The sequence below is a fragment of the Aquarana catesbeiana genome, linkage group LG07 (assembly GCF_042186555.1).
Source record: "Aquarana catesbeiana isolate 2022-GZ linkage group LG07, ASM4218655v1, whole genome shotgun sequence".
NCBI classification, from domain to species: Eukaryota; Metazoa; Chordata; class Amphibia; order Anura; family Ranidae; genus Aquarana; species Aquarana catesbeiana.
The window spans coordinates 316,208,441-316,227,874 of NC_133330.1; the positions used below are offsets into that span (position 1 = coordinate 316,208,441).

General features: G+C 42.0%; 1 protein-coding gene across 4 annotated transcripts in view; it reads right to left on the minus strand.

Annotated features, from left to right (window-relative positions):
- LHX8 (LIM homeobox 8) overlaps positions 1-19,434 on the minus strand; it is a 65,934-nt gene continuing 46,500 nt past the window's right edge. For 2 of the 4 annotated variants that reach the window (XM_073593727.1, XM_073593724.1), the window contains 7 exons: positions 14,742-14,863; positions 13,021-13,241; positions 8,969-9,072; positions 6,305-6,400; positions 5,778-5,961; positions 3,677-3,754; positions 1-639 (listed from right to left, as the gene is read on the minus strand). In XM_073593727.1, the coding sequence (XP_073449828.1) occupies positions 563-639; positions 3,677-3,754; positions 5,778-5,961; positions 6,305-6,400; positions 8,969-9,072; positions 13,021-13,241; positions 14,742-14,863 (882 nt within the window). In that variant the 3' untranslated portion in view covers positions 1-562. The remainder of the gene's footprint in view (positions 640-3,676; positions 3,755-5,777; positions 5,962-6,304; positions 6,401-8,968; positions 9,073-13,020; positions 13,242-14,741; positions 14,864-19,434) is intronic. The other 2 variants (XM_073593725.1, XM_073593726.1) reach the window with 2 other exon arrangements.

A 19,434-nucleotide genomic window follows, 5' to 3' on the forward strand; every position in this document is an offset into this window, starting at 1 on the left:
TGACAGGATGTAATCAAAGCTTTATTAAGTTTGCTTGAAAAGGAAAACAAAATTTCCAACAGAATGTGGCCAGTTCAGATACAAAACAAAAAAAGGAAAACTGTTCCAAGCAAAACAAAATACATATGCACTTTTGTAATAATTTACAGGTACAAACTAATGAAAAATACAATTTCACAAAAAAAAAAATTGTAAACATTTTTTGCACACTTGTCAGTCCATTTTTCTACTTTTTGGCAAAGTGCTCTTCTGATGACAAATAAATTAACAAACAACTAAGTTTGGACTAATTCCAGACAGTACAAAGAAAAAATAGACACGTGAGAACTTAGTGGCGCTGTAGGCTGAACCCAATAATACTTACATAATGAGGGGCAGCGAGGTGGTCAACAAAACCGGATGTGCATGTGTGTATAGTGACCTTTTTACTGAATAGTACAAGCGTCATGTGTACTTCAGTATGGAAAGTTGATATAAAAATAACTAATGATCTTAATTATATTTTATACACAATAAAATGATTCAGTTTTACCCAAAGCATTTACATTCTTGGAGGAAAAGTTTATGCGTGACTTATAGGTAGTTGCGCCATTGAGTGAGGCAGCATTGATGGGAGCCCAAGAGCCGTCGGTGAATGAGCTGGAGAGGGAAAAAAAAAAAAAAAAAAAAAAAAGAAGAAGAAATTAATGGTACAGAAGCAGAAAATATTTAAAATGTTGTGAATGACATGGGGGGGGGGGGGGGGGGGGAGACAAAAAAAAAAAAACACCACTGACAAAGAAATGATCAGTCTATAATTGTAATGGTTCATTTTAGCAGTGAGAGACAGAACAAAAATATCCAGAAAAATGCATTTCAAAAAAAATTATAAACGGATTTGCATTTTAATGAGTGGAATGAGTATTTGACCCCTAGGCAAAAAACATGACTGATTGCCAACAAGGATTTTGCCACCAAGTACTGAGGTCAGACATTTCTTTTGTGCAAAGTTGGTGGCCAACTACATTTCATGAGGGATTTTGTCCCACTCCTCTTTGCAGATCCTCTACAAGTCATTAAGGTTTTGAGGCAGACGTTTGGTAACTCAAACCCTTCAGCTCCCCCCACTTATTTTCTATTGAATGAAGGTCTGGAAACTGGTTAGGCCACTCCAGGACATTAATGTGCTTCTTGAGCTACTCCTTTGTTGTATTGGTCGTGTGTTTTGGGTCATTGTCATGCTGGAATACCCATCCACAACCCATTTTCAATGCCCTGACTGAGGAAAAGAGGTTCTCACTCAAAATTTGACGGTGCAATGCCCCCGTCCATCATCCTTTTGATGCTGTGAAGTTGTCCTGTCCGCTTAGCAGAAAAACACCCCCAAAGCATAATGTTTCCACCTCCATGTTTGACGGTGGGGGAAGGTGCTCTTGGGGTCATAGGCAGCATTCCTCCTCCAAACACAGCGAGTTGAGTTGAGACAAAAATTAGGCTTTTTGGCATCATCTGACCACAACACTTTCATCAAGTCCTCTGAATCATTCAGATGTTCATTAGCAAGCTTCAGACGGGCCTATACATGTGCTTTCTTGAGCAGGTGGACCTTGCGGGCGCTGCAAGATTGCAGGCATTCACACTGTAGTGCGTTACCAATTATTTTCTTGGCGACTATAGTCCCAGCTGCCTTGAGATCATTGACAAGATTCTCCCGTGTAGTTCTGGGCTGATTCCTCACCGTTCTCATGATCATTGAAACTCCACAAGGTGAGATCTTGCATGGAGTCCCACACCAAGGGAGACAGTTATTGTGGGTTTCTTCCATTTGCAAATAGTCGCACCAACTGTTGTCACCCTCTCACCAAGCTTCTTAGCGATGGTCTTGTAGCCCATTCCAGCCTTGTGTAGGTCTACACAATCTTGTCCCTGACATCTTTGGACAGCTCTTTAGTCTTGGCTATGGTGGAGATATTGGAATCTGACTGATTGCTTCTGTGGACAGGTGTCTTTTATAAAAGGTAAAAAACTGAAATTAGGAGCACTCCCTTTGAGAGTGCTCCTAATCTCAGCTCGTTACCTGTTTAGAAGACACCTGGGAGCCAGAAATCTTGCCGATTGATAGGTGATCAAATATTTCACTCATTAAATTGCAAACTTATAACATTTTTGAAATGCATTTCTGGATATTTTCATTGTTATTCTGTCTCACTGTTAAAATAAACTTACCATTAAATTTATAGACTGATCATGATCTTTGTCAGTTGGCAAACATACAAAATCAGCAGGGGATCAAATACAGTACCATGGCGATACATTTTCACCAGCAAGCAGCACTGCAGGTGAAATCCAATTTTTAATTACAGTTCTGGTGAAACCAAGATGTTCAAGGACCCAGAGAATAACTAGCATTGAGAGAAGTTAGATAAACAGCCAAAAGTTTGTGAAAACTTGAGCATCACACCTAAGGCCCCTTTCACACAGGTGTTGCATCTGTCCATTTTCCATCTATTTTTGCATTGGTTATTAGGAGCCGGCACCCGCCGCTGTCCTAACAACCGGTTACTCATCTTTGCTGTCAGTGAGGAATACCTCGCTGACAGCAGAATGTAAACAGCGGAGGGGGCAGTGTGTACACAGAGGATCAGTCACTTGCCCGCAGGGGGAGCTTGTACACAGAGGATCGGTCACTTGCTGGCTGCAAATTTCATGGTCAGTTCTCTCCGCCTATAGGGGCGTGGTCATCCAATGACATCACAGAGTTGTAATTTGCTAGCTCAGTGTGGGAGAAGCAAAGTTATTATTTGGCCCCACTGCTAAAGTAGACAAGGGGAGCAGGGTCTCCCGGTCACATCACCAGTCACCCCTTTGTTTACATTAGCAGCAGGGCAGAATGACCGCTCTGCTTCTCCCGATGCTAAGGTAAAGGGGCAGGGTCACCAGGTGGAGGTCACAGGGTGACCCCGCCCCTTTATGTAGCACCCTGGAGTTTAGGCAGGGATGCTCCTCGCAAATTTACTTGCCAGGAGTAGATATCCTGATAGATAGGGAGGAATCAATAGATCTAAGTTTGGCCTGGTTGCACTTGACTCTACTATCACTAGGTGGCCGGGTACTTTGTGGTGCTAGATATGAGAAGGGTAATGCAAGGTCAACGCTTGAGGAAGATACCACCATGAAGATTGGAGGAGCTCAAGGGATTCAGTGACAGTGAATCAGTGGGTCTAGTGAGAGAGACCGGGAGCTCAGTGTGCTGAAGAACTACAATGAGAAGTTGTAGTGAAGGTGAAAGGCCTGTTACGCTTTGTGTTAGGAACTGTTAAAGACTGTTGCCATAGGACACAGCATTCAGCACAGGACATGCAGATGTGGCTTCTCGCTGAAGGCCTTTCCCTGCATAGCTGTCTTCCTACTGAAGTCTCGGAGTCTGCTAATTGAACTTACAACTACTCAAGGGTGTCCTGGTCCTAACCTGCTTTCCCCCATAAAAGTTTGTAAGAGAAATCTTTTGCATTCAAGTAGTGTCTGGCACCCAATATGCCTCACAACCCACCATATACAGAAGGATGTCAGCCATCTCTGGCCCTGGAGGTCCTCATTAGACTGAAGGAGGCCGGAGACGTTGCTACATTTACTTTAGCAGCGGTGAGAACAATGTAATTTGCAGTGGGGAAGTGACAAATACTGTGTGCACACTCACCCCCTGCCGGCAAGTGACAAATCCTCCGTCTACACACTGATCCCTCTCGACATTCTCCTGTCAGCCAGGAATTCTCTGCTGACAGAAAAAAAAAAAAATGAAAAATGGGATGTACACGAGCGTGAATACAGATGCAAAAATTGAAGTCCAGATCGTTTTTTTTCATTCAATTTAAAGAAAGCAGGAAAGAAAAAAAAAAAAAAAAAAAAAAAAAAAAAAAAAAATGGAATGCACGTGTGAAAGGACACTCAATTTAGCTAAAAAACCAAAAAAAAAAAAAAACCAAAAAAAACAAACAAATACCCCTCCACAGTTAGTTCAGGTGTTTACAGTGAAGGGTACTGTTTGGGAAAGTCTTTGTTCCAACATGACTGTGCCCCTGTACTCAAAGCCAGCTCCTTAAAAGACATTATGTAATGAGTTTGGTGTGATGTCCTTGATCTTAACAAGCTCATAGGTGTTATGGTCAAGTCCATCCAGGAGACACCCAAACCACACGTCTCTAAATCCTCTATTGGCAGTCAATTCAGCCAAGTCAGGGGTGTCCTAACTTTTTTCCTAAGAGGGCCAGATTTGATGAAGTGAACATGTCTGAGGGCCGTCCATTTTGCCTGACATTCTTTGAACCATTAAAATTTGGTCTAAGCGTGTTCCTTTCAAGCTCCAATACACTGCCCAACAAGAATTCTCTTGCCTTTGTGGCTACTGTATGTGTGAGTAAAGAGATGAGCTCAGGCGTGTTATTTGGATATATCGGTGTATAACACGCACCTTCACTTTGAGGGAAGTTTCAGGAAAAAAAAAACTAATTTAAATAAAAGAACCGAAGCAAAATAAGGGTCAGTGCTCATCTGCAGCCTCACAAGTGCCAGGAATGCAGCCCGATGAATACCCATCCATCTGTAGCCTGGGAGGGGACAGGACGAGCGCCAAAAGATTACATACAGGAAAAAACAAAAACAAAAAAAACACTCCTGTTATCTCGGCGGCCTCTTTAATAGAAAGCCCCGCCTCCTATGATGGACAGAACAGTCATCCAATGGCAGTGCAGGAGACGGGACTTTTTATTACAGTGGCTGTCGTGTAAGCAGGAAATCCTCCTGTATATACGGCACTCATCCCGCCTCCTCCCCATCCCCTCCAAGGCAGCCAGCATATATATCTTTTGTGGCCCTGGCGATGGGAGATTGTTGGGGGCCACAAAAGATATACATGTCCTAATAACCAGATGGGCCGTTCAAAATCGGAACCGGGGCTGGACTTTGGACACGCCTGGCTTAAGTAGTCAAAATCATGACTATGGGCATCTTAAGTGGAATTTGAGACCTTGTCACTTTGCCCATTCTGCGCAAAGTGAAAGCACCTGCAGACTACCCCCAGCCCCCCACAGCAGTTCTACTTAGCGCCACACCTTTTTTCATTATAAAAATAATTTGAGTAGTTCATTCACTTCTAAAAAGGGGCAGTTCACGCAACACTATTTACCAATTCCCTGGTGCCATTTCTTGTCACTTTAAACACATAAGTTACCCTCCAACGATTATTATTCCTAGGTGTGGATTACAGATGCTGGAAATTACAGGACGCAGCCTTTCTTCTGGCATTGCATCTGAAAGCTCTGGCTCTCCTAAAATGAAGGGCTCCCGCTCGTTTTAGCTGTGCTTTACCGCTGTTTAAGCAGCGCTTTTCACATTGCTAGCAAAAGTAGTTAAAAAAGTCTGCGTTGCGACACTTTCGAATCACTTTTCAGGTGCTTCGGAAGTGCTGCCCATTCATTGCAATGGGCAGGGCATTTTGAGAGCACTGTTTACCTCACTCCCAAACCGCTCCAAAGATGCTGCTTACAGGACTTTTTCTAACGTCCCGCAAACGCAGCGCCCCAGTGTGAAAGCACTCAGGCTTTCACATTCGGGCGGCATGGGAGGCATTTTTCAGGCACTGTTTCTAGCGCTAAAATGCCTGAAAATGGCTTCAGTGTGAAAGGGGTCTTCGTGTTTTGCATCAACCTGACAAAATCACTACTGAACACAGTTGTTGGCCAATGTATCGCCAAGTACACATTCCCATACACTTGGACAATTAGTCCCTGGCACCAGCTTACCATCCATGTAACTGTGCAGAGCGGTCAGCATGGGCCCATCTTGAGGTACGTATGCAGAGTAGGCCATTTCCTCCATCATAGGTGGGGAAAGCCTTGAGGATTGAATGGCTGTAATCGGCGCGGTTGAGGAATGAGTAGGACTAACATGTTTCTTGTGGCGCGCTCTACAGTTCTGAAACCAGACCTGGAAGAGACAACATGGTACAAAATGTGATTATCCCAGGCATTGAAAAATGTTATGGTCATTACCAGCACAGGAGGAAGAGGGGATATCTTCCAGTAAGGAATTCCCTTATAATAGGGAGATTGCCACTTGCTTCCCATTGTGCGTCTAGAGACAGGAAGTGAAGGAAAATCTCACAGCGCAAGCAATAATGTGACAGGTTCTAACACTTCCACTCTATAAACAAAAATCAGCTTTGGCTGGAATTCCACTGCAGAGATATGCAATCAGTCCTGTGCATTACCTTAAAATGTGAACCTCCATTCCACCAGCAGTTAGTTTAAAAGCCAACACAAAACCTCACCTGTATTACGCGCCTGCTTAAACCCGTCCTTTCTGACAATTTCTGTAGCGTCTGTGCATCCGGATTGTTGTCCTGGGCAAACTGTGCTTGCATAACCTAAAAATGCACAATATATACACAAGTCAGTAACCACAGCAAACTCATACCTTTAGTGGAATTTTATACAACAGTTACCCAAACACATGGCAAAAAAGTAAATCCTATACCAACTGCAGCAAGCCAAGAGAAATTTGCTTCAATTACAGAGCCGATTGACTTCCACAAACACTGCCCCTTACTAGACAAACTGGGAAAGACTACCCATTTTCTATTAAAGGCTACTTTCACACTAAAGGCGTTTTAGCACTAAAAATAGCACCTGTAAAGCGCCTCCCATACCACCCTGCAAGCAAGATCTTTGGGGCGGTTTGGGAGCACTGTATACAGCGTTCCCAAACCGCTCCTACCCACTGGAAGGCATGGGCAGCGCTTCTGAAGCACCTGAAAAGCGCTTTGGAAACGCCGCAACGTGGGCAGTTTTAACTCTTTCTTCGGTCGCCAGTGAGGGGTTAAAAACTCCCGAGAAGCGCAGCTAAACCGAGCAGCGCTTTACCACTATTGAGGCGCGGCCCCAGTGTGAAAGTAGCCAAAGAGTTTTAGATTTGCTTTTATTCGGCACATTGGTTCAAACCAGGGGTCTCCAAAACCTGTTTGGTCAGGGACCACATCATAATTTTACAGATATTTGTAGGCCAAATTTTTTTTTTTTTTTTTTTTTTTTAAATTTAGAAACCAATCCTTAGCCATGGAATATAAATGAATTTGAAAGGCTGCCATCAGCGGGGCTCGATGATTCACCTGTATCCTCTGCCCGCACCTAAATGCCAGAGCCTCAGGGACCATGGCTAAACACTTAATGTTCATGAGGCCTTACATTTGTGTCCCCATCAGAGCCTCCCTGCCCATTTGTATCCCCAGCAGAATCTCCCCATACATTGTGTCCTCAGACTCTCCCTGCATGTTTGTGCCCCCCATTTACAACAATTTAACTGTATCTGGGCACACCTCCATAGGAATTGGCCAGGCCCTATTGAATATTTGAATTTACCCACCCTAAATGCTAGAAACTTCTTCTAGGAGGCAGGGGAAAGTAAGGAAACTCCCAGCCTGTGAAGCTGAGCAGACCAAACCAGCCAATCACTGCTACTGCAATTACTGCAAAAGCCAAAAATGAAAATTTACCATTAGCAGCCCAAGTAGGACGGCACAGCGCAAGGCACTGACAGCAAGAGCTAGACCCGATCACTGGAAAAGACCTTGATCTGCAACAGTAACATCCAATAACTAGTATTGGGCACAGGTGCACTTCCTTGGTCCTCACCCATTTAGGGCATACATGCACTGAGATTGCAGATGCCTTTCGGTTAGCACCCTTTCACAGCATGTCTCCTTTGCCCTATTTATGCTCAAAATACAAAATCTCATTGTAATTGTCCCTCCCCGTTTACTCTTGCATGCTCAGTCACCCTACAACCAAAAAAGTACATGAGCTTCTTTTGGAGAGCATATGCAGTCATTTTTGACCCCCCATAGGCTTTAATGGGTGCACCTGTAAACACGCAAAAAAATTATTAGCATGCATTTTTTGCACCAGAAAAAAAACCCTCTAAATGTTCTTTGTCCAGCCTTGGAAACAAATGTGGGGGGGGTGTGAAATAAAAAATCTCTGGGAATACGCTTATGCGCTACACAGGCGTACTGCGGGTCATTTGTTGGTTCTTATTGACACTTGAGCTAGAAGACGTTGTGATAATCTGGATATTCAGGATGTTTTACGAAAGAAGAAAGAAGAAAGAAGAAAGAAGAAAGAAAAAGACAGAAGACAGAAGACAGAAAAAGACAGAAGAAGAAAGAAGAAAGAAGAAAGAAGAAAGAAGAAAGAAGAAAGAAGAAAGAAGAAAGAAGAAAGAAGAAAGAAGAAAGAAAGAAAAAGACAGAAGAAGAAAGAAAAAGACAGAAGAAGAAAGAAGAAGACAGAAGAAGAAAGAAGAAGAAAGAAGAAGACAGAAGAAGAAAGAAGAAGACAGAAGAAGAAAGAAGAAGAAAGAAGAAGACAGAAGAAGAAAGAAGAAGACAGAAGAAGAAAGAAGAAGATTTGTATTTAAAGGATCCGTACAGATCTAGAAATAGACTTTACATTTTAGTTGCATAATCACGTCCCTTAAGCCTCCTTTAGCCTAAAATTTCAGCTAAGCCATTCCAATAAACTTAAAAAAGCAAGCCCAGCGAGGTCCAATATTTTCTGCACCTTACGGTTATATACATAGTGGGAATTGCTACAAGTAGGTTTCACATATAGTAAGTTTTTTGTTTTGCGTTTACCGCCATTTTGATAAAAAACACGATATTTCCTGTCTTACTGATCATGAAAAAATTCTGAAGCCATACATTTACCGTAAACTTGGATTTACATATTTAAAACTGCATTTGTAAAACCGCAATATCAAAAGTATCTCAGTAGTTGGTCAAGTTAAGTTCCACCAATGTTACTGACTTAATCACTTGGAACATTGTGCGGCACAATTACAGGATTTACATATTTTTACATTATGTGACAAGCTGGAACTGAAGGCCTATTCATTGAGCCACGGACACGTTCCGCCTGCCTCAAAAACAAGAACTTACTTGGAGCTGATCCGCTGTGAAGCTGGTACGAGCCCTTTTAGCTGGTTTTGGCTGATTAATATCTTGCTCTGTCAACAAGGCCCCTTCCACACTGACACGGTTCCCTGCAAGGAGGGAAAATAATCTAACATTTTTCTGCATTGCATAATAAAATCAGAGGTCCTGGGCACCAGAGGATCACATAGATAAGGCTCCCCAGTTTAGCCTATAGAACAAAACAATTTTAAAAATACAGCTACATGTAACCACGTTTGAACACTTTGTTAATCTTCAAAAATGTCTTTATTAAAAAGGCTCTTAAATGTCATGCGATTTTTACTTAACTTACATTTTACCTAACAAATGCCAAACACATGCTACATTGACCGGTCTCTATGGAGCAAATGTGTCACATAAGACATTTGCTGAAGTAGTATGGGAATTAACATCTTGAAAGGCATTAAAAAAAGGTGGTGGGCTACCCACCGAGGGGAGATAACCAGCCATGCCACACATGTGGAAAAAAAAAAAAAAAAAAAAGTTACCTTGGAGAAAGTCAGCACCTGGGTAGGTCAACAAAATGCAGTCTTTTTTTAATTCACATGAATACAGCTGTAAAAACAGCCGTGTTTCGCCCGTTGGGCCTTAATCATGGCAGAAAGGTTACCCTGACCTCTACCTACAATTAATGCTGTTGACGTGCATTGTAGCCCAAGGGGTTTTGAAAAGGAACTCAGAGGAGCTGTCGAAGGATTTTTAAGACTGGGTTCATACTATATAGATACATTGCTACTTTCTCTAGGACATCCTACAAAAGATTGGTGCAAGGGCCTGCAAATCCCACTGAAATGCCACCGGCCAGCAAGGCTTCCCAAAAGAACATAAAAGCATGAAAATGTTCACATAAAAAGGAATTTGGTAAAAAGCCATTTCCTAGTTAATGAACTGGTTTGGGAGCAACAAAAGTATTTGTGGTAAAGTCACCGCCAATAAGAGGAGGCTCCGCAAACTTTGCCTCCCGTTCAATGGCCTCTGTTTTAAGTACATGTGAACCCCACCTAAATGACATTGGCTGTGCATGATGTCATAAGCCTATGCTTTTTACCAGACAAGAAAAAAAAAACAGGAAGTGTGCTGTATAAGGCATTTACTGTAAAAAAAAAAAAACAAAAAACAAAAACAAAGCAAAAAACAAAACAAAGCAAAAAAAAAAAAAAAGCAAAAAAAAACAAAACAAAAAAAAAACAAAAAAAAAAACAAACAAACAAAAACCCTGAAGGGCCGCTTTAAGCACACTAGATTTTCCATACAAAAATTCACATCAGTACATTTGAGGATTTGACAAAATCATTTGAAAGTTAACTGCTACTTTTAAACACTCAATTTTGGAATTAATGTAATTTCCAGAATGAAAAACACATTCGCGGTTAGAAATGTGTTTTCTGGGAATAAATAAATAAATCCTACTCCTAAAATTTTCTTGTCAAAAATATGAACTTTGATTTGACCCCACTTATTAGAAAGTCAAATGTTCCTGAAATTACAGTTTTTGAACAAATTTCTTCTAGTGTATGGCCAGGAAAATTTAGTAACCACAGATATTGGGAAAAAAAAAAACACTTCCCAAAGGTTCAACCCTTATAAACTGTAGTCAGGTGTAAATTGAAAGAGCACCTGTAGACTACAAGACACACACCGCCTTTTATGAGTTATAAAAGATACATTTAGAAGGGGGATGGTGATCTCATTCTACCATAAACATCAAATACCATCCATGAAAGTTTTTGGCATTCTTGCTTGAACACCTTTGCCTGTCAAACCTGTAAGTGGGCATATACATGCCGAGAGGCTGAAGTGGGCTACAGCAATGGTGGTCTCCCGTATCACATGGAGAGAAGGCATTTACAATATAGACAGTGTAGTAGGTGAACCCTTAAGGAAGTTTATCAACGGTTTCCAAAAGAAACATTTGTGACTTTTTGCCATTAAAGCATCTAAACCCAAAACAAAACAAAGAACTGATACAGTGCAGCTTACCAACCCTTAGATGTGGTGGCTGCAATAGGATCCCCCCCCCCCCCAGCACTCCCCTTTCCCTAACATTCACCTGGGGATCCTGCCATTAACACTTATCCTTAAAGACCTAGACTTCTCTGCACAGGAAATTAAAAGAGCACAGGATTCCTGGCAGGATAAGCAGAAAATGTACTTGAGCTGGAAAAAAAAAAAAAAAAAAAACGAATTCCGCTACCATGTTTAAAGGATTGGTAAGCTTGAACACATATTACAATTTTGTTCTGGGGTTTAGAGATCATTTAAAAAAGGTCCACCATCTTTCTGGTATTCCCAGAACATAAACACGTGTTGAGGTGAAATGATTCCCATGTAAATTTTTACATACCTAGTAGGCCATACACTAGTAGGGGGTTCGTACAAACTTTTGTATTAAAATTCTCATTCAACGACTTGACAAAATGTTGTTCAACGAACTAAGTTTGCTTTCAACATTCTACCAGTGTATGGCCAGCTCCACTCATTCCCAGAATTATATGGCTCTTTCAGGCTAATAGGTAAATGAAATAGTGGAGCAAAGACACTGGAGTAGGCCTTCACCCTTTCACTGACAATGTAATGAGCAGGCTTGGATCACCAAGGTTTACTGCAAACTTACTGGAAAACTACATAATCCCATAAAATGTCAAACTACACTGCATAAATAACATGCATCCAGAAATAAAAACTTGTGCATTAAGACTGAAGTTGTTGGAAACTAAATGGATGTACACCAAAGTCGCTATTTTAATCATTTAGTATAAAAATAAAAAAGTGGTGCCTCTGAAATCAAAAGCTGAAATTGGTTGCAGGTGGTTAGAATGTATGGAGCTTGTATTGCATGATTATGGACTGTTCATGTATATCATTCATGTATGTGTGCACATTGGATTGTTTTATTAGTGTATAGACTCCAGGCTGGAGAGTCCCTTAATAAAAAAAAAAAAAAAAAAAAAAAAAAAAGAAGATTGTGTTTTGCAGCTAGGCTGTAACCAATCTGAGCTCTGTTTAGGTTCTTCTGGACTCTGCAAGCTCTCCCAAGTTCAGTGTATGGATTGCTTCTGCCTGGTACTGTTGAAAGTTCAGGTAATCAGTGTGGAAGAACAATCACTGAGTAAGTTATGAATATTTATCTATCCGTTTTAACCAATCATTAAAAGGATTTTGTTCAGTGGTACGATTTGGGGAGATGCTTGGAGCACCTCTTCCGAGGGTTCTCTTTGGCTTATGTCTAGAGAGGAGATCTCTGCTCTGAGTTTTCTCCCTTGAGCCTTGCCTCAGCTGGAGGCATGTGCTGGATGCCCCAGGCCCTGCTGGAGCATAGATCTGGAAAGATCTGGGCTTAAGGATGTTTTTTTGGAAAGAACTTCTTGTTGAATGGTGTTGCAGAGTAGCTGGGTAGAATTTTTTGCTTGACATTGTAAGAAGGATCAAACAAGGTCTTTGCCAAAGGGTCAAGGACCAACATGATTACAGAGATCCACTACAAATAAAAAGACTTGCTACTCTTTTTGGCTATTCTGCACCCCTCTCTTGGAATAGAGTTTAGCAATAAATGGTAAAAAGGCTACGTGTATCTGATGCCCAAACCATACACCAAGGGCCCAACTCTGTGTTGGAAAGGTTAGCCTGCCACATTACTTGTGGCATTCTGCATCACCACCAGGATAGACATGCTACGTTACATTTTCTTCTATACACACTGCTCTAAAAAGGGAAGATGTACACCCTATACGGGTTTCTATACTCAAAAGGGAGCATGGATATTGCCTTGATAAACATGTCCTCTTCCCCTGGCACTTAAAATATCACATCTACCACTAAACAAAAGTGCTTTTCTAGCAACAAAAAAAGCCAGACTCTGTTGAGGTTTAAAAAAAAAAAAAAAACAAAAAACTGGCTGTACAGAATTAAATTGTTTTGCATACAACACCCAACCTGGTTTATTGCTTTAAACAGAGTTAACCAATAATATATCTTACTGAATTATAAACTTTCAGTCGTGCAGACTGGGCACATACCATTCTCCACGGCTCGTTTCAGGTTGTCCAACATGCAGTCATAGTGCACCCGACACAAAACCTTCTCCTCCACCAGAGCAAACTCCTCCCCTGTGGACAGCTGCCTTTTACAGGAATAGCAGGCAAAGCATGCCAAGTGGTAGACGTTACCCTTCGCCCGCCTCACCCAGTCTGTGGAGTGGATGTGCCTGCCACAACGCGAACACCGCGTTCCATATCGCCTACATGAGGGAAAGAAAAAGTAGGGTAGGTAAAAAAATAAAGGATGGACAAGGTCATCTTAGACAGTCTAAAGCTAAAAGTGGAACCTCACCCAGAAAAAAAAAAAAAAAAAAAACCACACAAGCCTTTTTTGGGGACTGGGTACTTATCTTCTAGCAATCAGAGCAGGCGGCCACACCAACAACCTCCTGGGACACATCACAGGAGGCCGTGAGACCATGAGCTCATGCATGCACAGCAGGAAGCCAGCTCCGAAGGCGCAGAAGTCAACATGGCAGCACTGGGTACTTGAAGACTGGCAAAGAACCAGCCCAGGTGAAGACAGCGCTGAATCCTGGGACAGGCAAATCTCTAACAAAAGTCAGCTAATACAATTGTGTAGCTGCTGGCTTTTTTCTTAAACTTGACTGAAGCTTCTCTAAGGCCTGGTTCACACCTAGGCAGGCGGCAACACACATTTTTGATCCATTGAAGTCTAGGGAACCAAAAAAACAGAAAAGTCCATGGCCCTTTCCATAAAATGCACAGATGTGAACATGAACCATAGAAAACCAAGTTAAAATGGACTGTAGTGTGTTTCTGCAAAACTAAAAATGCACAAGTGCAAACCAGGCCTAAGTAGTTACAGAAAAAAAGTTTTCCTTATTTTTTTGGTAACAGGGTTTAAGCCAAATGGATAAAAGTGAGCTGTTGCAAGCACCTTTGGCAGGGTTGATACTAGGACTTCTTTTGTTACTAGGATTTCTCCAAAGCATTGTAATGGTCACGTATGGAAATGGAAAAAGATCTAGGGGCAGGTTAAACTAGGTTACAGGGTAGACAAAAAAAAACCAAAAAAAAAACAAACCAAAAACAAAAAACGGCTATTGATTAGGACTGCATCAAAATGCCATACTTTCCCATAGATGCCTCTTAAATCTAAAGTCTGGGTGTGAGTCAAAAGCACAGTTTGAGCTAAAACAGGAAATGGCATTACAAAAAATAAAAATAAATTCAAATATAAAATTTAGACAGCAGATCCCTTCCAGACATGACTGTGGATAGGCAACATTTAAGAAGCCTATCGGGTTAGTTGACCTCTGGAGGCAGGGAGCATGACCTGAACAGGAAGAGCTGGCCGACAGCCCATACCTCCACCAATATGGCAGCCACACACCATGGGAGCAGTGGATGGCAAACGTGGGTCAAAACAAAAAGGAACAATCGGCAGATAGTGTCGACAGTACACAATCATTAACCACCAACTTGTCTTTTACTGTCTGAAGGAAAAAAAGTCGCCAGTGTCTAAGCCCATTACCTTCAAGCAAGCTCCATTTTTCAGCTGAGACACACACACACACACACCCCTCAGCCTAAAATTGATGCTTGCTTACAATGCAATTGTACATAGACTGGGTTGACTTTATAAATCTATCCATACACACATGAGTTTCTAACAAGAACAATGATACATTCCATACAAATAGCAGTCAGAGCCGAAACTGGCAGATCATTTGTACCTGAAATAATCGAGCTTGCAAAAAATATCTTTGTCTTTGATATAACAGCTTGTGTGTCTTCCCAGTGAAGTCCGGCATACACTACAGGACAGACAGCGCACGTGCCAACACAAGTCGTTTACCTGGTAAAGACAGAGGAGGTGGTTATACAAACTCTGGAGCTCAGAGGTACAAAAAAAACAATCATGTGAGAAACTCTGTAGAAGAAAAAAAAGGTTAGAGAAACCCGAGTGACCGGGTTTTATGCTCATTACAAAATTACTACTTGTATATAAAAGGATGGTCCCGATGTTCGAGGCGGAGCTTTTTTTTTACTTTTTTCTATATTATTTCGGGTCCGTCAGACAGCGTGATTGAAGATGGATGACATCATGGGACACTTTTCTTTAATAAAGGAATTGTCAAAAACCTGTCTGTTGTGGTTTTTACTTTTTGACCCTTTTTGGTGAATGGGTAGGGGTACAATGTACCCAATGCCTATTCACATAGGAGAGGAGGAGGGGGGGGGGGGTTGGGATCTGGGGGCCCCTTGTTAAAGGGGGCTTCCAGATTCCGATAAGCCCCCCGCAGACCCCAAAAACCAATGGCCAGGATTGAAGAGTTCCCCTTAATATCCATACCAGACGCGAAGGAGCCAGCAATACATTACAGCTGCGAGCAAGTTTAAATTATATTTTTTCCTTAGAAATGTCAGTAATTATTGCTGCGGTACTGTTCTACGCATCGCACAGATGCGCCACTTTACAGGCAGGCTAAAGGGGGATGGGCGAACGGTTTGGCCCGAGCATAAGTTCGGGCCGAACTTTGGTTGTTCGGGTGTTCTGCAGAACACCCGAACAATATGCGGTGTTCAGGGCAAATTCGAAAGCCGCAACACAGTTAAGGTCTATGGAACATTAACACGAAAAATCAAAAGTGTTAAATTTTAAAGGCTTATATGCAAATTATTGTCATAAAAAGTGTTTGGGGACCCGGGTCCTGCCCCAGGAGACATGTATCAATGCAAAAAAAGTTTTAAAAAAAGGATGTTTTTTCAGGAGCAGCGATTTTAATAATGCTTAAAGTGAAACAATAAAAATGAAATATTCCTTTAAATTTCGTACCTGGGGGGCGTCTATAGTATGCCTGTAAAGTGGCGCATTTTTCCCATGTTTAGAACAGTCCCTGCACAAAATATTTCTGAAGGAAAAAAAAAAAAAAAAAAAAGTAATTTAAAAGCACTCGCGGCTCTAATGAATTGTCGGTCCAGGCAATACAGATAAAAGTAATTGAAAAAAAAAAAAAAAACACGGCATGGAATTCCCCCAGTACATTACCAGGCCCTTTAGGTCTGGTATGAATATTAAAAGGGAACCCCAAACAAAAAAATTGCGTGGGGGTCCCCCTCAAAATCCATACCAGATCCTTCAGGCCTGGTATGGATTTTAAGGGGTACCCCACGCCAAAAAAAAAATCCAAAAATCCATACCAGACCTTATCTGAGCACGCAACCTGGCAGGCCATATGAAAAGAGGGGGGGGGAGGGAGAAGAGAGCACCCCCCCTTCTGAACCATACCAGGCCCCATGCCCTCAACATGCGGGGGGTGCTTTGGAGTAGCCCACCAAAGCACCTTGTCCCCAAGTGTCTCATCCCCACAACCCTTGCCCGGTGGTTGTGGGGGTCTGCGGGTGGGGGGGGGGGGGCTCATCGGAATCTGGAAGCCCCCTTTAACAAGGGGACCCCCAGATCCCGGCCCCCCCTGTTTTAAATGTACCCCTACTATTTCACAAAAAAAGTGACAAAATGGTACAAAGACACAAGATACATCTTGTGAACTGTCACCTGTGAGGACACGTCATACGCTGGGTGCCTCCCATGGAGGCGGGTCAGTCACGGCTTTTTTTTTTCCTTTTTCGGTCCATCGGGGGAGCGAGAGAAGATGAATGAACTTCGTGGGACATTTTAATTTTTTATTATTTAATAAAGGACTTGTCCCAAGCTGTGTCTTGGCTTTTGTACCATTTTGACACTATTTGTGAAATGGTAGGGGTACATTTGTACCCAGTTACCATTTCACACGGGGGGGGGGGGGGGCCTTGTTAAAGGGGGCTTCCAGATTCCAATAAGCCCCCTCGAAGAGGCCCACAACCACCGGGCAAGGGTTGTGGCGATGAGGCCCTTGTCCCTATCAACATGGGGACAAGGTGCTTTGGGGAACTACTCATTTTGTGCAGGGACCGTTCTTAACATGGGAAAAATGTGCCACTTTACAGGCATACTATAGACACCCCCCAGGTACAAAATTTAAAAGGAATATTTCACTTTTATTGCTTCACTTTAAGCATTATTAAAATCGCTGCTCCCAAAAAAACGTCAGTTTTTAAAACTTTTTTTTGCATTGGTCCATGTCCCCTGGGGCAGGACCCGGGTCCCCAAACACTTTTATGACAATACCATGCATATAAGCCTTTAAAATGAGCACTTGATTTTTCACGTTAGTGTACCATAGACTTTAATGGTGTTTGCGGGTTCTGCGAAATGTTTTGCCTGTTCGGTATGTTCTGGTGCAAACCTAACCAGGGGGGTGTTCGGCCCATTCCTAATGAATACATGTCCCCTGGGGCAGTACCCGTGTCCCCATACACTTTATGGCAAACTTGCATATAAGCCTTTAAAATGAGCACTTTTGATTTTTCATGTCCCATAGACTTTAATAGGGTTCGCGTGTTCTGGTGCAAACCGAATTGGGGGGGTTGTTCTGCCCATCCCTACTTGTATAGATTACAAGTGTCATTAAAAATCAAAAGAAAACCTTTATTCATGGATGGACAAAAAGCTCAAATTTAGGAAGCAGTAGGGGCATTTCAGACATTTGGAGCATTCAAGGCGGGGCTCAAAAAAAAAAAAAAAAAAAATAAAGATAAAAATGAACAGCCCCTTAGAGGGCAAAATAAAGCCAACTTTTGCTGCAATATGCAGTGCATCCAGAAAGTATTCACAGCGCTTCACTTTTTCCACATTTTATGTTACAGCCTTATTCTAAAATGGATGATTTTCCTCAACATTCTACAAACAATACCCCATAATGACAACGTGAAAGAAGTTTGTTTAAAATATTTGCAAATTTAGAAGAAGAAAGAAGAAGAAAGAAGAAGGAAGAAGAAAGAAGAAAGAAGAAAGAAGAAAGAAGAAAGAAGAAAGAAGAAAGAAGAAAGAAGAAAGAAGAAAGAAGAAAGAAGGAAGAAAGAAGAAAGAAGTGAATAAAATCCCATGTATAGAAGTATTCACAGCCTTTGCTCAATACCTTGTTGAAGCACATTTGGCACCAATTACAGCCTCAAGTCTTTTTGAGTATGATGCTACAAGTTTGGCACACCTATTTTTGGGCAGTTTCTCCCATTCTTTGCTGGACCTCTCAAGCTCCATCAGGTTGGATGGGGAGAGTTGGTGCACAGCCATCGGGTTCAAGTCTGGGCCACTCAAGGACATTCACAGTGTTTTTCCATAGCCACTCCTTTGTCATCTTGGCTGTGTGCTTAGGGTCATTGTCCTATTGGAAGATGTACCTTTGCCCCAGTCTGAGGTCCAGAGTGCTCTGGAGCAGGTTTTTATCAAGGATTTCTCTAAATTGCTGCATTCATCTTTTCCCTTAGTCCTGACTAGTCTCCCAATTCCTGCCACTGAAAAACATCCCTACAGCCTCTCTGTAGAGGAACGCTGGGGCTCTGTCAGAGTGACCATCAAGTTTAGTCACCTCCCTGACTAAGGCCCTTCTCCCCTGATTGCTCAGTTTGGCCAGGAGGCCCACTCTAGGAAGAATCCTGGTGGTTCCAAACTTTTCATTTACAGATAATGGAGGCCACTGTGCTCATTGGGACCATCAATGCTGCAGAAATTTTTCCGTACCCTTCCCCAGATCTGTGTCTAGATACAATCCTGTCTTTGAGGTCTATAGACAATTCCTTGGACTTCATGGCTTGGTTTGTGCTCTGACATGCACTGTTAACTGTGGGACCTTATATAGACAGGTGTGTGCCTTTCCAAATCATGTCCAATCAAATGAATTTATCACAGGTGGACTCCAATCACGTTGTAGAAACATCTCAAGGATGATCAGTGGAAACAGGAGCACCTGAGCTCAATTTTGAGTGTCATGGCAAAGGCTGTGAATACTTATGTACATGGGATTTTTTCGCTTTTATTTTTAATAAATTTGCAAATATTTCAAACTTCTTTCACACTGTCATTATGGGGTATTGTTTGTAGAATTTTGGAGGAAAATAATGAATTTAATCCATTTTGGAATAAGGCTGTAACATAAAATGTGGAAAAAGTGAAGTGCTGTGAATATATTCTGGATGTACTGTAAGGCTAGGTTCACATTGGAAACCACAGCAACCCACAGCAGAGGTCTGATTCGTCTTTCACCATTTCAGGTCTGATTTCAGTCTGAATTTTTGGCTTAACTCAGACCTAAAACTGACCAAAAAGAAGCACACAGGGCTCCTGTGCAATTCGCACCGGAGATGTGCGAATCGTCTCCATAGAGAACCGGTCACAATCTCCTGCTATGCGAATTGGATGCAGGGAAAGTTAAACCCACATCCAAGTCACAATAGTGTGAACCCAACCTAAAGTATAACTAAAAGGCCAAAAAAAATTATTTTGGATAGAGTAGACCGTAAATAGAACACCTGTTAGCCTGTCTGTGC